The sequence below is a fragment of the Arachis ipaensis genome, chromosome B3 (assembly GCF_059453495.1).
Source record: "Arachis ipaensis isolate K30076 ecotype BB chromosome B3, ASM5945349v1, whole genome shotgun sequence".
Classification (NCBI taxonomy): Eukaryota; Viridiplantae; Streptophyta; class Magnoliopsida; order Fabales; family Fabaceae; genus Arachis; species Arachis ipaensis.
The window spans coordinates 58,203,823-58,223,271 of NC_142438.1; the positions used below are offsets into that span (position 1 = coordinate 58,203,823).

The 19,449-nt window shown below is 36.0% G+C and overlaps 2 protein-coding genes across 2 annotated transcripts; both read left to right on the forward strand.

Annotated features, from left to right (window-relative positions):
• The first annotated feature begins 6,423 nt into the window (after positions 1–6,423).
• Positions 6,424–7,314, forward strand: LOC148570760 (protein FAR1-RELATED SEQUENCE 5-like). Its single transcript, XM_088507157.1, has 3 exons — positions 6,424–6,881; positions 6,966–6,982; positions 7,100–7,314. Exons 1-3 carry the CDS (start codon positions 6,424–6,426, stop codon positions 7,312–7,314), a joined length of 690 nt encoding a protein of 229 aa, XP_088363283.1.
• A 140-nt stretch (positions 7,315–7,454) lies between these two features.
• On the forward strand, positions 7,455–8,737 carry LOC148570761 (protein FAR-RED ELONGATED HYPOCOTYL 3-like). Its single transcript, XM_088507158.1, has 3 exons — positions 7,455–8,411; positions 8,487–8,571; positions 8,721–8,737. The coding sequence occupies exons 1-3, from the start codon at positions 7,455–7,457 to the stop codon at positions 8,735–8,737; spliced, it is 1,059 nt and encodes a 352-aa protein (XP_088363284.1).
• The last annotated feature ends 10,712 nt before the right edge of the window (positions 8,738–19,449 follow it).

Here is a 19,449-nt window from a genome sequence, read left to right on the forward strand (position 1 = left end):
GATATTCAAAAGAGATAAAAATAAATTCTTTTATTAACATTTTAACAACTAATAAAAGTTAACATATTGGATGGTTATAGAATAAAGTGATAGATCAGATTGAAAATTATGATAATAGTACTTGGTGATAATTAATTACAATCGGGTGAAGAAAAGGTGGGAGGAGAAGAAAAAAGAAAAGAAAGGAGAACAAGGCAATATAACAGTTGCGCTGAGACAATGACAGATATGTGTATAGGGAATAATAGTAAGAGAAATAATAGTATGTGATACAATGAAGGAATATAATAAAAGTCTAAATTAATAATTTGGAAAAAGTAATAAAATTAATGATAATTTAATAAATTGAATTAAGATTTAGAATTATTCATGAAGATAAAGAATGCTTTGAATATAATATTTTATCTTTGCTCCATAACTCGAATGACATAGTCTCCCCATTCTCACCTAGAGATTTTGGATTCGAATCTCAATTTTAAGGGTTGAAAAAATAAATGAATAAACTTATATATTTTATAAATAATTACTTTATAAATGTTTATCATTATTTTGTTACACATAATAATGATATAATAAATTTTTTAATATTTTATTTAATTTAAATTTATAAATTTTTTATGTTCTAAAATTTAAAAAACTTAAAAATATTTGTATTTATTTTTAAATAGTATTTATTTTAAACTTTTAAATTATTTTATCAAATTTATAATTTTGAAAATAAAAATATAAAAATTAATCTTTTAAAAGCAATAGAAAAGTGACTGAACAGGCACGATAGTGTAAAACCTGGTTAATTAATATATAATTAACCCATAAATTAGAATATATTCTAGAAAATTATAAAATAAAATTTTATAGTTTAATGTGATAGAGAAAATTAAAACAAGAATTTCGACACTAATTTTAAAAAATTTGGCCCAAAATTGGGTCGAACCGCGCCAACGGGACCCATATTGGGCCCTTGGCCCAACCCAAACTCATTAAACACAAAGAGATCAGCTCTTCTTCCCCTTCCCATAAGCAAAACAAGCTGGGAAACATTGAAGGGTGGAGGAAGGAGAGAGCAAACCCATGGTCAACATTCAAATCATCATAACTTTTGATCCGGAGCTCCGATTGACGAGCCGTTTGTAGCCACGCGTCGGGCTTGTCGAGCTCTTCAATTATATCAAAACAAAACTGTAAGTAACTCGTGTTTGTCTAGCTCTATTTTTTCTAGTATGCTAAATTCGGGTTTAGGATTTGAGGAACTCAATTCCTTGATGATTTTCATGTTTTAAGGGTTCACTAGCCTTGATTCCTTGTGGGTATTGCTCAAGGATCTGTAGATTGAGGTAAGAAATCACTAATTCTTGTGATTTACTAGATTACATAAGCCCTAGGTTGATGTATGTATGATATTGGTTATGCTAGAGTTGTTGGGTGAGATTTTGGTACTCTTGGAAGCTTGAAATTGGTTTGTTAAACTCTTGGTGAAGTTAGGAGCTAGTGCTTGGTAGAGAATTTGCAAGGAAGGACCAAATTCTTGTGACTACAAGAGGTACAGTTTAAGTTTCATTTAAGTACCGTGTGATAAGATATGAATTCCTAGGTTTGGTGCCCCTAGGATTAAGCCTGAATGGTATGATTGATTGGTATGATACCTAAAATGGATGATATTGATATAGGATAAGGATTGTGGAATTTTGCATAGTTGTTGTGTGGTTTGAAATTGATATTAAATAGTGAATTATGTGGTTTTGAGTTTATTTGATGAAATATTGGGCTGAAAGCCGAAAAAAGGTAAGAACAGTAAGTGATGGTTGATGATGCATGTGATTTGTATATGATGATATTGATTTATATGTATGGTAGTGGTGACAGAATGATGATTAATGAGTTTGTTATGTGAGAAATGGTTTAAAGCGAAATAATTGACAATTGAGTATTGAGAATTTGATGATCTGAGTGGTGGAATGTGATACACATGGTAAGAACTGATGCGAGTTGAAGTTGATGTGGTTTTGGTTGAGAATTTTGGTAAGTTGAGGATTTAGTGAACTTTTGTAAAAATGGATTTTTGATGGACAACAACGAATCATATCCTGAGCTACAATTTGTGAAATGAAATAAATTTTATATCAAATGAAAGATAATTCAACAAGCTTTAAAATGGTTTAAATTTTGTGGAAATCCGAATTCTGTAGAAAGGATTATTATCGTTGAAAGTTAGTGTCTGAAATCTAAATTTTGTGAATGCTACAGAATTTGTGATTTCTGGTTTGTGTGCACACGCACAGCCTTGTGTAGACGCACACGTTGGGAATTTTTGAAAACTGTTCGCACGCACACACGGGGATATGGCTACTGCTGGGAGCGCTAGCACGCTCTGTGTGCACACACAACCAACGAAGTTTTGCAAGCTATGCGCGCACACAGCCTTCTGCGCACGTACACGTTGGGAGGTGTATTCTATTGAGGGCGATCGCACGCCTTGTGCGAGCGAACAGAATTGGAAAATTTTACTCCTGTGCGTATGCACACCTCTATGCATACGCACACGTCTTGAAAATCCTTCTGGGCGTGCGCACGCACACCCTTGTGTGTATGCACACTGCCCTATTTTCTTATAAAAACCTTGTTTTTAATTGTTTCACCTTCCCAATAAGCTTGTAATCTTCCGTGACCCTGTTTTTAGCAAATATGACTTTTGTATTTTTAAACCCGAATTTCAAACTTCTAAGCCTCCATTTTTATCCTTTTATTCCTAAATCAATATAGAATGCCTAGTAATTAAGAAGGAGCTAGAGAAGGGGGTAACTTGTGGATGAAGTAAAGTGAGGATTAATGATGATTGTATGAGTTGCTGAGTAAGATGCTGGAACTGTTGTGTGTGTGTGCTATGAGCTGGATGGCTGTAATAAACATTGAGTTATGATTGGGCATGTATATGCATATGATTAATGATTAAATGATAATGATTGATTGAGGAAGCTTAAACATGTGGCAAGTGTGCCGGGGTTGCCTGTGGGATAATGAATGAATCATGATGGGAAGTGTTGGATGTTAATGTGCTTGTGTTTTCTCTCTGGTTTGTAAGGGTGACAGGGCACCAATACCCTTTAATGGTGACAGGGCACAGATACGCTCTAATGGTAATAAGACGCAACAGAGAGACTGTGCCTGGGTCAGCTACCAGACACGTCGGGTTGGCTTGATAACCGACAGATGAGACTCATCAGCCATAGGATAGACATACATCATCTGCATATGTTTAAATTGTTTGGGTTTGTTCAATTGCTTTGGTTTGCCTAATGGTACATGTTTCATGATTATTAGCATATTGACTTACTAGCCTTATTTGTGTATTACTTGTTTATATTTTTTGTGTTTGATTCGGTTCTTGGGTTAGTTGGATTGGGAAGTGGTAAAGTATAAACGGAATTAGATTAGAATAGAATCTCCTATGATAGTTGCCAAGTTATAGATTAGTGAGAAATTAGGATGGATGTGGTGAGATAAGAAGCTTAAGATGCTTAGTGAATTTATATTATAGTGCATTGTATTTATTTGCCACTTTTACCGTACTGGGAACCATGGGTCGGGAGTTCTCATTCCGTATATATATATATATATATATATATATATATATTCTGTTTTTCAGATGCAGGTCCTGGTGCTCAACAGTGAGCTGGATTCGTCTGGATGACGGCAGAGTCTATCCTATTCTATTTTGTGCTTTTAGATCTCTCCCCTTTATTTTTGTAAAACTAATCATGATGTATGTATGTATTCTTTTAAAACTTTTCTATAGAGGCTTTGATGTATTTTTGGAGAAATAGGAATTTTCTATTGTCAACTATTTTCACTCTGTAACCCTAGTTGACCTAAACTTCGCGGGTCGTGACTAGTGGCTAGTATACTTATATTTATGACTATTCTATTTCTTCCTTATATGCCTTAGTTATTTCATCCGTTAGCTGAATGCGTTGAATTTTCTTATGCTTCGATACATGAGTGTTACGACTTCGCGATTTTATTTTACTCCTCTTTTTGGCTTCTCGTTTAATATTTTCTTTCAACATATATATATATATAATCCACCTTGAGAGTCGTACCACCTTAATATCGTTGAATTATGACTCGAGCATAAGGATCTAAATATTAGGGTGTTACAGATAGTGCCTGTTGAGCCACTAGTTTCATATATCTACATAACTTCTATAATTATCTTTTTCTTCCCTTATTCACTCTCACCTCACATTATCATTACTGCATAACAGAAAAATTTCCTTCGTTTTTTATCCATCTTCTTATGCATCATTCTCATTTCACTTAAATATAATGTAAAACCTAATATACTTCGCTTTCCATTATTAAATAAAAAGTGTAAAACTATGTTCATATGGTTGTTTTGATTAATTACAATTGACAATATACCAATAGAAGATTCATGTGGAAGTAGTCGATTCAAGACTATGCTAGGCTACAAAGAGAAAACATGAGCAAAGAACAGAGGCAGCAACACCTGGCGAGAAGGTGTGCCAATTACTGAAAGAGTATTAGACGAGGAAGACAAATTGATACATTGAGTGTTCCATCTAATATGACAACAATCACTGCTCACCAATACTCTGTGTTAGGTACATTATATTTCCAATTAATATATTTATGTTGTTAGTTTATCATTTAATTTGAATTATTTTCTACAATATATCCATGTTATTGTACTCTTAGTACAATTTATGTATAATTTATCTACTGAATGTACTTTTAAATTCTCAAAATACATTATTTTCATGATTATAATAAATTTTCTAAATATTCAGATACTCATAATAACAGCAGAGTTCATCCAAGTAACAGATCGAATGGTGATAATATGGGTAGCAATCCTGTATATTTATTTAATTAATACTAATCTATTTTTTCTTAGATTTTGATTCAATAAAACTTCCATTATTGTCCTAAATAATATTGTTATAGATATTATTATATTATCTTAATGTACTTTAAATACTTATAAGGTCAATTATTGGGTAATTTAATGATTTTTGAATATAATATTATAAGAATATAAAATATTCCGACGGTATCATTAGAAGAAAATTATATTAGATATATGTTTAATGTAAGACTCAAAGCTTTTGAAAAGGTTTATTATAAATTAATTTTAAATTCAATTATTTTTGTAGCATTAATTTCGGGAATTTCTTTATTAAAGATAATTAAAGCGAGTTTTGATTAATTGAATTAGAAATAAATTAAGAACCTTATTCAATTTTATAATTATTGAGTTATTTTCTATATTTATATTATCAGAAAAGCTCCACATCCATGTAAAAATTACATGGTTGGTATTCATGTACCTTCCACTCCACTCCCCACACACTCGTTTGTTTTACACGCGCCTTATATAACGTATATAACGTAATCCTTATTTTTCGTGATCAACCTTTCTCAACGTAAACCTTTCCATATAACATAAACTTTTTTCGCGTTCTTCTTCTTCTTCTTCTTCTTCTTCTTCTTCTTCTTCTTCTTCTTCTTCTTCTTCTTCTTCTTCTTCTTCTTCTTCTTCTTCTTCTTCTTCCTGTTCTCCTTCTTTTTCTTCAACCTAATTAAATTCATTGTTCTCCTCTATTCGCATTTTTCTTCTCTGTATTATGGATCTGGATTGACTTCAATGCAATTATCTTCGTCGTTCATCTTCTTCTTCGTTTTCTTCTTTGATCTGCACTTTTGAATTGAAACAATAAATGAATCAACTTCAAATCAGTTGAATGAGTGCGATTTGGATAATTCTTCCGAAACGCATCAATTTGATGTGGTTTGGATTATTGAATTTTCAATCAAATTCAACGGAATAAAATTGCTAATTTTATTTGAAGTGAATTGAATGAACTGAGGTGATCTATATCTGAATTGAATTGTATTGAATTGATAATATGTAACTGTGAGTAACTGTGAGTGTCAGTAACTGTGAGTAACTGTGAGTAAATGTGAGTAAGTTTTCGGTTCAGTAAGTACTAAAGAGTTGATTCACCATGTGCATGTGTTCGGTTCGGTATGCAGAAAGGAGTCTAAAAAAATTAGACGAATATATTCTGTTTTGTTCCCTAAGCACTATATAATTGTTTCACCGTAATTAAGATTTTGGTTCACCATAATTACCAGACCAGCTGTATTGTGGATGAAAAATTTGTCCCAAAGGTGGGAATGATTTTCAAGACACTAGAAGAAGTTGAAAAGTTCTACAAACATTATTCCAAACTTGCCAGTTTTTCTACCAAAATAAGGAACGCGACTCAGGACGGAGACAAGATTAAGAATTAACTAATTGTAGGCTCCAGAGAGGGGAGGTAGAAATCAAAGATATCTCCAATTTTGAAGACAAACCCTTCAGCTGGGTTAAATTGTCTGGCCAGAATTTACGTACACATAATGAAGGATGTTGGTCTTTGGACAATTTCCAAAGTTATTTTGAATCATTCACATTCTTGTTGTCCAGACCAGGCTGAGATTCTCAAACAACACAGGGAGCTTAGCATGTTCATGCGTCACACCATTGAAACCCACGAGGAAGCCAGAATCAGACCGAGCAAAACTTACCAATTATTTGTGGCAGCAGTGGGCAGCCTCCGTGAACTAGGTTTTATAGAAAAAGACGTCAGGAATTACATCACAAGGGAAGTACGAAATATTTTCGAAGAAGACGATGCCAAAGAATTTGGGATGTACCTAGTAAGAATGAAAGAGAAGAACCAAAATTTCTTCTTTGAGCTCAACCTTGAAGGCAATCACTGCATTAAACATGCATTCTGGGCTGATGCAAGAAGTAGGGCTGCATGTGATTATTTCGGAGACGTGGTTTCATTTGACACCACCTATAACACAAATAGGTATTTGGTTCCTTAAAACATACTTTTTATGTTCTATGAGTGTATATATTTCGGTTTACTACCTTGTGCTTGTTATTTATGCAGGTACAATTTGGTTTTAGGTTCTTTTGTTGGTGTGAATCATCACAGCTAGTCGACACTTCTTGGATTTGTGCTGATTAAAAATGAGGACATCGAATCATTCAAATGGCTATTTGAGTGTTGGATACGTTGCATAGGAGGGAAGGCACCAAAAGGTATTCTTACCGATCAATGCGCATCGATTCAAAGGGCAATTGAGCTGTGCATGCCAACAACAAGTCACCGCTGGTGCATCTGGCACATTATGAAGAAGATTCCAAGCAAATTAAATGGCTACAAGGGACACAACAAAATTGAACAAGAGATGAGCCATGTTGTTTGGAACTCGTACACAAAAGAAGCAATTGACTAAAACTGGATCAATTTCCTTAGAAAGTATAGCCTCAGAGGCAACAAGTGGCTTTTCAAGTAATTGAGATTTCAATTCGAATTATTTTTGTGCTCATATCTTTTTTTCCCAAAGCATGCACTGTTTTCGGTTCACCAGACCTTATGGCTTTGGTTTGGTTTACAGAGCTATACGAGGATCGCCATATATGGATTCCAGTTTACTTGGATCACCACTTTTGGGCTGGGATGAGAAGCACACAAAGGAGTGAGAGCATACATTCATTTTTCAACAAGTTTATCACATGGAATAGCTCCTTAAGACAATTCGTGAAGCAATACGACAATTGCTTAGAAAGCAGAGAGCAAAAAGAGAGAGAATTCGATGCTGCATATTTTCACATCGTGATACTGTGTGCAACAAAATCAGGAATAGAGGTACAGTTTCAGCATGTATCTACCCATGAGAAGTTCAGGGAAGTTCATGCTCAATTCAGAGGCAAAGTGAACTGTATCACAAGATCAATGCATTCCACCATAGGTTTCATAACTTATGAAGTAATAGAGCAGGTTTCCAACTCCACATTTAATAAGTTTGTCGTCACCTACGACGCAGTATCACGAGATGTAAAGTGCCATTACTTGCTGTTTGAGTCTAGGGGCATATTGTGCCGCCATTCCTTAAGTGTCCTAAGCTTTGAGCAAGTGGATAACGTGGCACCGAAATACATATTGGAACGTTGGAGCAAGAACATAAAGAGGAGGCATACACACATCAAGAGCAGCCAAGATGAACCTCTACTGGAGCCAAGAAGTAAAAGATTTGACGAATTGGTGTTTCGGTCACACAATATATGTGAATTTGCATTCGAGTCTAAAGACTTGACCAGAATTTTGCACCGAGCATTTGACAAGGTCATGGCGGAGATGGAAGAATATCAAGGGAGAAGCAAAGGAAAAAGTTTGTTAACCTACGAAGAAATGACATTAAGCAATGTGAATGACCTTCAAAGCCAACCACGTGTCAAAACAAGAGGTCGGCCCAAGAACAGATTTGGATCAAACCTGGAAAAAAAGATCTCAAATGCCATGAAGAAAAAGAAAAAGACAGCTCCAGGTGAGGTAAAATTGACTTACTTTTGATTAGTTAAAAATTCAATTGTTCATTTTGCTAATATACAATTATGTCTTTTGTAGTTGAACCTTTTAGACACCGGATCATCGATTCAGTCAAGCTCCACTCTTTACAATGCACCAGATATGAGTTATCCAAGAGAGAATTGTACAAGTTTTAGTTTTTATTAATGTAAAATTTTGTTCACCCATGAGAAAATTTCGGTTCACCATGGTTATAGCAGGTTTAATTTCTGAATGTTGATAGTATTTAATGAATAGTCACTTTTTTGTGAAATTCTATATTGATATATGCAGTTTTTTTATTCGTCTAGTGTATTAATTTCTAAGTTGAATAATTAGAATTTATTTTTCGGTTCAGGGTTCAGAGTTCAGGGTGTAGGGTTTAGGGTTTAGGGTTTAGGATTTAGGGTATAGGGTTTAGGGGTTCAGGGTTTAGGGTTTAAGGTTTAGTGTATAGGGTTTAGGGTTTAGGATTATGATTTTAGGTTTTTAGGGATTTAGGGTTTATGGGTTTAGGGTTCAGTGTTCAGGGGTTCAGTGTTCAGGGGTTTAGTGTGTTTCAAACTTTCAGTTCGTCCAGTGTATTCATTTCGGTTCACCATGTTCAGGGTTGAGGGTTTGGGTTAGGGGTTTAGGGTTTACGATTTAGGGTTCAGGGTTTAGGGTTTTAGGGGTCTAAGGTTTAGGGTTCAAGGTTTAAGGTTTAGGGTTTAGGGTTTAGGGTTTAGGGTTCAGAGTTCAGAGTTCAGGGTTAGGGTTTAGGGCTTAGGGTTTAGGGTTTAGGGTTTTAAGGGTTTAGGGGTTTAGGGTTTAGGGTGTTGTAGGGTTTAGGGTTATGGTTTTAGGGTTTTAGGGATTTAGGGTTTATGGGTTCAGGGTTCAGTGTTCAGGGTTCTGGTTTTAGTGTTCAGGGTTTAGGGTTTAGGGTTTAGGGGTTTAGTGTGTTTCCAACTTTTGGTTTGCCCAGTGTATTAATTTCGGTTCATTGTGTTCTTTTGGAGTTCGTAATGTATTGGTAAATACAGTGATTGCAATCATTGAGAACCTGGAATAAAACAGCAGCCAGACAGTTCCAACAAATATATAAATTAACATCTCAGATGAGTAATCTATCTTGAATCAAATATAAATATTAACATTTGATACATACATTGATATTAAGAATAGAAATATACATTAACATTGACATATATACATTTGAAAGAAGCATTGTTTGCTTTCTTAAGAAGTTAAACAAAATATATACAACTAGTATATGCATTGTTTAATACATACATTGACATATATACATTTGAAGTAAGCATTTTTTGCTTTTTAAACAAGTTAAACAAAATATTGTTAATTACAACTAGTATATGCTATTTGCTATCTAAATCCCTAGATGTGAATTTCTAATAAGGGCTGGAGAGGACAGCAGATGACTTGGAGAGTCTTATTGCTTCAGATTCCCAAATCACTTGGTCTCTAATTTTGTTCATTTCATGCAACACAAGATTTGGACGATATTGGTATCTGAAGTCATCAATCTCTTTCTACATTTTAATTGAAATGAATTAGTTACATAAGAAATGAACCCAAATGAAATAAGAACAATATCATTCAAAGCCCTAATCATACTGTATAAATGCAATCACAATAACCCTAAACCCTGAACTCATTAAATATCAAGTAAATCAAAATCACATTAAATAACAACAAATTTCATTCAAAGCCCTAGTTATACTGTAAGAATGCAATCACAGTAACCCTAAACCCTGAACAAATTAAAAGGAGGCCACCGAACCGAAAAACATTCACTTGGTGAATCAAAATTATAAGAGCTACCAACCCAAAAATTGTTTATGTGGTGAATAAATGGTGATCAAATTTCAATCAACAAGAATAGTATTTCTGTATGGAAAAGAACTATTCAACAGAGTAACAACCAACTTCAAAGCCCTAGTTACACTATCAACTAAACTAAATGAAATAAGAAAGAAAGAAGTTTATTAATTTAGAAAGTACTTACTTATGTCCAAGCTTTATATTTATATCTCTTCCCGCTTTTGATTTTTATTGGATCTATTGTTTCGAGCCATTTCATCACTCATATTCCACAATCATAGCTAAGCAAGAATTGAGTATAATACGATCAATAGTATACAAAATAAAACACATTAAAAATAGCACTATAGAAGAGAAAGATTCTTACTCTGTACGTTGACCATTCAATTGGATATACTCTGCTTCCTCTCCCAGTCCATCCTCCATTAAGGCTTCTGCCCCAGCATACACCCTCATCTGGGAAATTATTAAACCCTGAAAGAGACAAAAAAAAGTAAATAAAGAGAACAAACAACAGTAAACTGAACTCCTCTCATGTACAGAATAATTTGAATAATTTACAAGAAAATAACTTACAACAAATTTGTTCAGTTTCTTGATAAACCCCAATTTTGTGGTTTATATTGTGTAGAATTTGGGGGATTTTGTCAATACTTTCCACACTTATTCATAGAAATTGCATGGTTTTGTGTTCTCTTCCTAATTTTGTTTCATGATGGAAAAAATGCTTCTTTTGCCTTAAAAATGCCATATTTTGATCCTCTTCTATTACCATTCGATGCCGTGATATGTTTGTTAAGTGTTTTCGGAGTTTGTAGGACAAGAATGACCTAGAAGAGAGAAAGAAAGCATGCACAAGTGGAAGGAACATGAAGAATTGGGCTTTGGAAAATCGGCTGAGACGAGCACGCGTAGCCCACGCGCACGTGTGGGTGCAAGGAGCTAGGCATGGCACGCAAAGAGTGACGCATCCGCGTGGATTGGCGAATTCCCCATCGACGTGTACGCATGCTTCACGTATACGCGTGGATCGCGAAACTCAGGCGACGCGTACGCGTGACCCATGCGTACACGTGACGAGCAGCACGTGACCTCATTAATGAAATCATGGCTGGCAATTTCTAAGGCTCTTCAAGCTCAAATTCAAGCTAATTCTGCATGGAAAAGACCCAGGAACTCTAGGTGGAAAAGGGGGGGGGGATCATTCATTACACACTTAGACACAATTTTGGCTAGTTTTTTTGTTCTTGTTCTTCTAGAGAGAGAAACCTTTGTTACTCTCTAGATCTAGTTTGATTTGATCTTCCCTTGTTGAACTCTGAATTGGATTTTGTTGATTTCTAGTTTTGATTACTTAATTTGAATTCTCTAGTATAATTTTTTTGAGATCTTGTGTTAGATTTATGTTTCCTTGTTATGTCCTATTTTCTATTCATCTTATGAACCTTGTGGATCTTGAGTTTTTAATGATACATTGATGTTTTCCATGATTAATAGTGTTGTTTGAGTGGTTTCCATTGATAATTGTTAGTGGGTACTTTCAATTCCAATTTATTTGCAATTTCATTATGTTTTCTATTAATGCATACCATGTGTTTGATGAAATGTTTCCTTTGATTATGGAGTAGGTTTTTTTACTCTTGGTCTAGGCTAAGGGAATTGGGTAAACCTGAGTCATTAGGTCTAATTGATATGGTGATTTGAGAATCCTTAGTGGTCAAGTTGATACCCATTGACACTAATCCACTACTAAGTCAATTGGTAGTTGGATTGGGACTTATGAGTTGAGATTGATCAAGCCACTTAACGTACCTCAAGCTTAGGAGTAGATATTATGTACTTAAAGCTCTTGGAGGTAGACTTAGTGAGTTTGGTTCCTCATAAATGTCAAGATATTGTTATTACACAAGGATTGTGACCCCAATTCCTATGCCTAGCCAAGAGTTCCTTTTATTATTCATATTTGAAAACCAAAAATTTCAATTGCATTAATTCTAGTTATAGTTACTTGCTTAGTTTTAGAGTAGAATTATATTAGATGTTCTCTTGTTAATTTGAAATTGCTCATACCTTGCTCTAGTTACTTGATTTAGTTTCTTGCACTTTAAGATTTCTTGCATGTTAAGTCTAGTAGTTTAATTTCCTGATTATGACTCCCAACCCCAGAATTCTAACCAATGTTAATGCACATGTTTGCCCATTCCTTGTGAGACGACCCGAGGTTTGAATACTTCGGTTTACTTTTATTGGGTTGAACTTTATGACAACCAAATCCTTTAAAATTTGATTTTAGGATTGATTATCGGTTTGGACTATACTATGAACGCGATCATTTTGTGAAATTCCAGACCGGTATTAATCCTTGCTATCAAATTTTTGGAGCCGTTGCCGAGGAATGGTTGCAACGTATGCCTTGACATTGGTTATGTAAATATGTGAATAGTGTAGATAGTTTACTTGCTTTCAATATTTTGTTTTAGTTTAGATTTCTCTTCATGCATGAGCTATGACTCTCAAGTTTGATGACTCGGTCTCAATCGAACTCTAGCTTAGCCGAGCTTGATCTCGAGATTGAAAGAACTTTGTTAGACACTCGGCAAGCTAGACGGCGGTTGGACTATAGGGCTAGTACTTCGGCCTCTCTTGAGGAGCATATCGAATCACTAGACGGAACTGAGAGTGACTTGGAGTTCGCTACTTCCTATTCTTTTGTTGGCACCACTAATAAATCTTTGTATCCTACAGGTGAATAATACATGGCGGAGCCACGCCGAATCACTTTACATGAACAAGGGGCTCCAGATATCATACTTCAACCCTTGCAAGCAAGGTATCCCAATCTTGATCCGAACTTTGAGTTGAAGAATAGCTTGATAAATCTACTCCCCAAGTATCATGGGCTTCTGGGTCAAGACCCCATCCGACATCTAAGAAATTTTCAAGTTGCTTGTTCTACGGCTCGAAGGCATGGGGCCGATGAGATCGCCATTATGGTCTTTACTTTCCCCTTCTCTCTTGAGGAGCAAGCAAAGGAATGGTTCTATTCCCAACCAGATGATGTGGTAACCGAATGGGATTTGTTGAGGAGAGAGTTTCTAGATAAGTTCTTCCCACCGAAAAAGACCGACTACATCCAGAAAGAAATCCCTGGTATAATGCAAAGGGACTAAGAGACCCTATATGAGTACTAGATTTGCTTTAAGAAGCTCTTGGAATCTTGTCCACACCATGGACTGAACACTCATTTGCTTATTAGTTACTTTACCAGAGGTTTTTGCACAGAAGACAAGATAATGCTCACTGCTTCTAGTGGTGGTTCCCTTTCCAAAAACAAGACGGTGGCGGAAGCTTGGAGTTTGATAAATGATATCGCCGAGGCTACACAACATGTAAGGGCAAGGAGAAACCCCCTCAAGGGTATAGTAGAGGCACCTCCTTCCGAACCAAGTTTGACAAGGGTGCTTGGGGACATGACTACTATCTTCACGGAGATGCGCAAGGTACAAAAGGCATTCTATTCCATCCAAGCCATCCAAGCCCCACCCCAAGTTCCCCAACTTGAAGGTCCTCCTAGAATTTGTGGTTTGTGCTCTAGCACCACACATTATACCGATTAATGTCACCAAATTCAAGAGGAGTATACCCTTGCCGTAGCCAATGTGAACTATAACAATCGTCCACCCTATCCCTCCCAAGGCCAAAGCAACTACTCTCATGACAATAACTCCAATCAAGGGTGGCGGGATAATGCACAAGGGAGCAATCAAAATCAAAGATGGAACAACTCTTCTTCTCACTACAACAATAACCACCAATCTTTATCCCAATACCACTATAACAACAACAACCATCAAGCCAACCAAAATCACCACAACCAAGCATCCCACCAAAACCAAAATAACTACACCAAATACCAAGCACCACATCAAAGACAACAATCCATCCAATCCTCCTCCTCTTCCACCAACCAAGTTGATGAACTTAGAGCTACTGTGGAAAAACAAGAGGAGAATAACAAGGCTCAATTTAACACCATGAGTGCTCAATTGGCCAATCTCACTGATATGATTTCAAAGTTGGCCTTGTCCTCCTCTAACAACACCAACCAACCCTCAAGCTCTTCTAACCTTCCATCCCAACCCCTTACAAACCCAAAGGGCAGCCTCAACGCCATTACTCTAAGGTCGGGAACTACATTGGAGGAGATACCTCCTAGGGTCATGGAAGACATTCATGAGAAAGAAGTGGTTGTTGAAGCTCCACATGAAGAAGAGGCGGTAGAAACAAGGCATGAGGAAGAAGAAGTGAACCTTAAGGAACCCAAGAGGAAGGCTATAATGGATGAATCCGTTCCTATCCCATTCCCTTCCATGGTAAAGAAGGCCAAGAAGACTCCGGAGTTTGATTTAAACATGCTTCAAGTATTCAAGAAGGTTGAGGTAACCATCCCACTTCTTGATGCCATTCAACAAATTCCGAAGTATGCAAAATTTCTAAAAGACTTGTGAACCCACAAGGATAGGATAGGTGAGTTAGAGACATTGTCATTGGATAGTTCCATTTCTTCATTGATGAAGCCTATTCCGGAAACGGATGGTGACCCTGGACCATGTTTGGTGTCTTGTCGTATTGGTGGAGTCACTTTTCATGACTGTATGTGTGATCTGAGGGCTTGCATAAGTATTATGCCGCTTTCTATCTTCGTGCGGTTGAATTTGGCTCCATTAAAGAGGTCGGCGGCCAAATTTGCCTTAGCCGACAATAGTGTGATTACCATGCGTAGTGAGAATAGTGGAAGATGTACTTGTGGCGATCAAGGATTTGGTGTTTCCAGTTGATTTCTATATCCTTGAAATGCCCCCAACAGATAATAGAAGTTCTTCCTCCGTTCAACTTGGTAGACTGATGAGTCCATATTTTACGAGATATATTGGTTTGATTTGAGTGGATTTAATCACATAAACCCCCATTTGTTTATCTAGATAGCATGCTTTTGAGATTTCTTCCTAAATTGTGCTTGAAAGTGAAAACATGCTCTTTTGTGCTTAATTTAGTCAATTTTATTCACTTTAATCCCATTTGGTGTCTTGATGTATTTGTTAAGTGATTTTTCAAGTTTCCAAGGCAAGTATGGGTTGAAGAAGTGAGGAAAAGAGCATGCAAAAGGGAAGAATTAAAGAAATGAAGGATTTGGAAAGTTGCCAGCCCTGACCTCTCTGTACTAAATTGGTCATAACTTGAGCTACATAGGTCCAAATGAGGCGGTTCCAGTGGCATTGGAAAGCTAACGTCTGGGGCTTCAAAATAATATGCAGTTTGATATAGTGGACATAAGGTTAAGTGTGCGTACGCACAAGTCAGGATTTAGCATGTGTGCGGACGCATACATATGTTCGTCCGCACAGGTCCCTGCACGTGACCTCATTAATTACAATTCGCTGGCAGCGATTTTTGGGCCCCTAAAACCCAATCCAACTCAATTTTTGAAGCTATTTAAGGCCAAATTGAAGAAGGATGAAGGGGGGAGCAATTAGGTTTAGCTTTTATGATGTTTTTCTTAGTTTCTAGAGAGAGAAGCTCTCCCCTGTCTCTAGAATTAGGGATTTTAGCTTAGTTTCCTTTTAATTTCAGCACTTTAATTTTTATTTTAATGTAGTTTCATTTATGTTTCTATGCTTTCTTGTCTTTATCTTCTTCATCTCTTTTGTTATTTTCTCTTTTATGTCAATTTTCATGTTATGAACACTTTTGTTATTTTGATTTACAATTAATGCAATTTATGTTTTATGTTCATTTAATGCTTCTTTTAGTTATTGTTATTATTTTCTTACATTTGGTAGTTAGATTTTATTTTTAATGTAATTTAATATTATTTTATTTTCATGCACACCAAGTGTTTGATAAAATGCTTGGCTTAGTTTTTACATAGCTTTTCCTCACTCTTGGCTTGGAATTGTGGACTTTGGTATTTTTTGAGTCATTGATGTCCATTCTTGTTTGATACATTAGAGTGAGTTAGTTGATTTGGTTTCCCTTGACTCTATGTGACCTCTTAGTGTTGACATAGGACTTAGGGATTGAAATTAACTATGCCTATTTGACTTATCTTCGATGTAAGTTTGACTAAGTAGGATTAATTCTTCATAATCATCATGTGTTTGTGGTCAATGGCTAAGATAGGTAGCCTTAGCTCTCAATTACTTGCCAAGAGGTTTTCTTGCATTTTAAGTTTCCTTTCCTTGCATTCGATTGCTTTGACTTTTATTGCTTTGACTTTTAATTCCTTGCATGTTTATTTAACTGCTTTGATGTTTAATTTCTTTCATGTTTAATTCCTTGGTTGAGAAATTGGGTGTTTGGGTGGAATTGAGTTGTGGATGTCCATTCCGCATTATGTGACATTAGTTAATTGATTTGGTTTTCAATGACGCTAGTCTTTCACTAAGTAATTAGTGAGTTGACTAGGACTTATGGATTGAGATCAATTACGTCTTTTGACTAATTCTCAAGGAGGATTGATTGATTTGGATTGATTCCACACAATTGCCATGTTTGTGGTCCACAACTAGGATAGGAAACCTAGATTACCCACTTCCTGCCAAGTGTCCTTTAATTATTTTCTTTTCAATTCCTTGCATGCTTGTTTCAATTCTCGCTATATACATCTCTTGCTCTCTCTTGCATTCATAATTTCCCATGCTTTCTCTCATAGCCAATGACATTACACTTCATTGCAACTCCTAGGGAAAAACGACCCAGGAGCTAAATACTCTCGATTATAATTTGTTTTGTATTGTGATAACATTTGATTAATGGTCAATTTGTTGGGTTAGGACTATACTCACAACGCCAATTCCATTTTGGTAATCAAATTCCTAACTTATGAAAATTGTCATTTATCAAATTTGGCGCCGTTGCCGGGGAGTTGAAATGGTGTATGTTGTTGGCTATCGTACTTATTATGAATAGTGTGAATAGCTTATTTTTGGTTGATTGTACATATGTTGCTTGTTTGTTTTTTGCTTTTGTAAATATGTTAGTATGTGAATATCTTGCTTCTTATTTGCTATTGTAAATATGCCTCTCTTGTTTACTTTTTGTATTTCTTGTTGGGAGCTAAAAGCTTGTTGGACACTCCATCCAAGCTTGGTGCAATCAATTGGGAATTGTGGAGATTCTAGCATTGTTGGAAGCTCCATGATGAATACAAGCACAAGGTTAAAGCTCTCCATAAGTCTAACTTAAAGACAATAAATGAAAGTACTAGGTGGGAGATACCCCACCATGGTAACACCTTCCTAACCCTCTCTTTGTACATAGTTTCAATTTATTGCATTTTATTTCTTGTAGATAGTTTAGCTTAGTTTAATTTCAAGCTTAATTTGCTTAGATTTTAGTTTAGATCATGTGTTTTTGATGAATAATATGTTTTGGGGTTGAAATGCTATTTTGGATGTCAGGTTTGGTGCCTTAGAGCACTAAAATTTTTTTAGAAGAACAGAGCATGTGCATGCGCACACACCTGTGCGTATGCACACAACCCCAGTTTTCGCGTTCTGTGCACGCGCACCCACCTGTGCGCGCGCACACCAGCTTATGCACCCTCTGTTGGGAGCGTTACCACACCTTGTGCGTCCGCATCCCCCTTCTTTGCCGCTGTACGTCCGCACGGACCTGTGTGCAAACGCACACACGGCGTGATAGCTGGCAATTTTGATGTTTCTTTTTTCAAAAAAATAAAAACCCCACCTTTGCGTGCGCATAGCTTCGTGCGCACGCACAACCTTCAACACCCCTCTGCTCGCAGCACATGCACCCCTTGTGCATGGGGACACCCCCTCTTTTCCCTTCTATGCATCTGCACACGCCTCTGTGCGTTTGCACAAACCCTTATGTCCCTTCTGTTCACAGCGCCCGCACGTTGTTGTGCGCGCGCACAACCGTATTTTCCACCTATTGTGCGTACGCACACGTACTTGTGCGTACGCACGCCCCTGTTTTTTCACCACTACACTTCTTTTCTCCTATTCTCTCTACTTCTTCCCTTCCTCTTCCTTCCACCCCTCTCTTCTCTTACTTTTACCATCTTCTCTACTTGCTTTGCCTTGTTTTGTTTGCATTTCATTTCTACTTTTGTGATTATATTAGTTTTGCTTTAGTTGTTTGTTAATTAAATAAGTTACAAGTGTTTGCTTAATGTTGATTGGGTTGCTTCTTGATTGAATTTTATCAATGCACTTATACTTTGCTTAAAATTACTAACAGATAATTGGATTTGCACATTTACATGTTGCGTATTAGGTGAAATTTTTATAAGTGCATAATGAATTTAGTGAATTGATTTGAACTATTTATTCATCATGGTTTTTAGTGAATATAATCACATAACAAGGTATTTGTTCCTTGTTAATGCCTTGCATTTTTTGAGTCGACTTGACTTGATTCTTATCAAGACTTGTCACTTTTTGTAACAAGCACCTTATACATGTGATTATTTCATTATTCCTAAGGGTGAATAAGTAGTCACTTTTCATCATTGAGTTGGTCATTGTTAATTATGCCATTTTCTATTAATTTTGCACTTTCACTTGCACAATTTCAATATCCGATAGCTCAAATACTCAATTCACTTTGGTTGTGGTTACTTAGGTTGTTTGTATCTTGGTTATTGCTTATTCATCACTTGCAACCTAGACCACTTAATTGAGGAACATGCTTTTTCTTTTGCTTTTGTGGTCATTGTTTTATCCGATCAATGTGCTGTGTTTTAAATTGTGCGCGCATTTAGAATACACACATTGCATTTTATCATACCACATACATCTTACTTTTTCTCAATTGTTATTTATATGTTTACACAGCAACCGGAACCCCCAGAGCCCAGTCACTGAAGGTGGAGCCTCAAAGCCCTTCATCCCTCGGATTGTGTGCATGCACGGAGGACCATGCATTATTTAAGTGTGAGGGAGGATCGTTAACTTTAAGGGGGATAAAAATTTCTTTTCTTAGACACTTTGCAACATTCCTTTTTGTTCCTTTTTCTTCAATTTTTGAAATTTTTGTTCTTGTTTGCATTTTGTTTAGTTTGGTTTACTTGTATATATCTCTTTAATGTTTATAGTTATACGATAGTAAATACTTGCATGTTGCATGTTAGATTGAATAAGTTTGGTAAAACAACAAAGAATTTTCAAGAAAT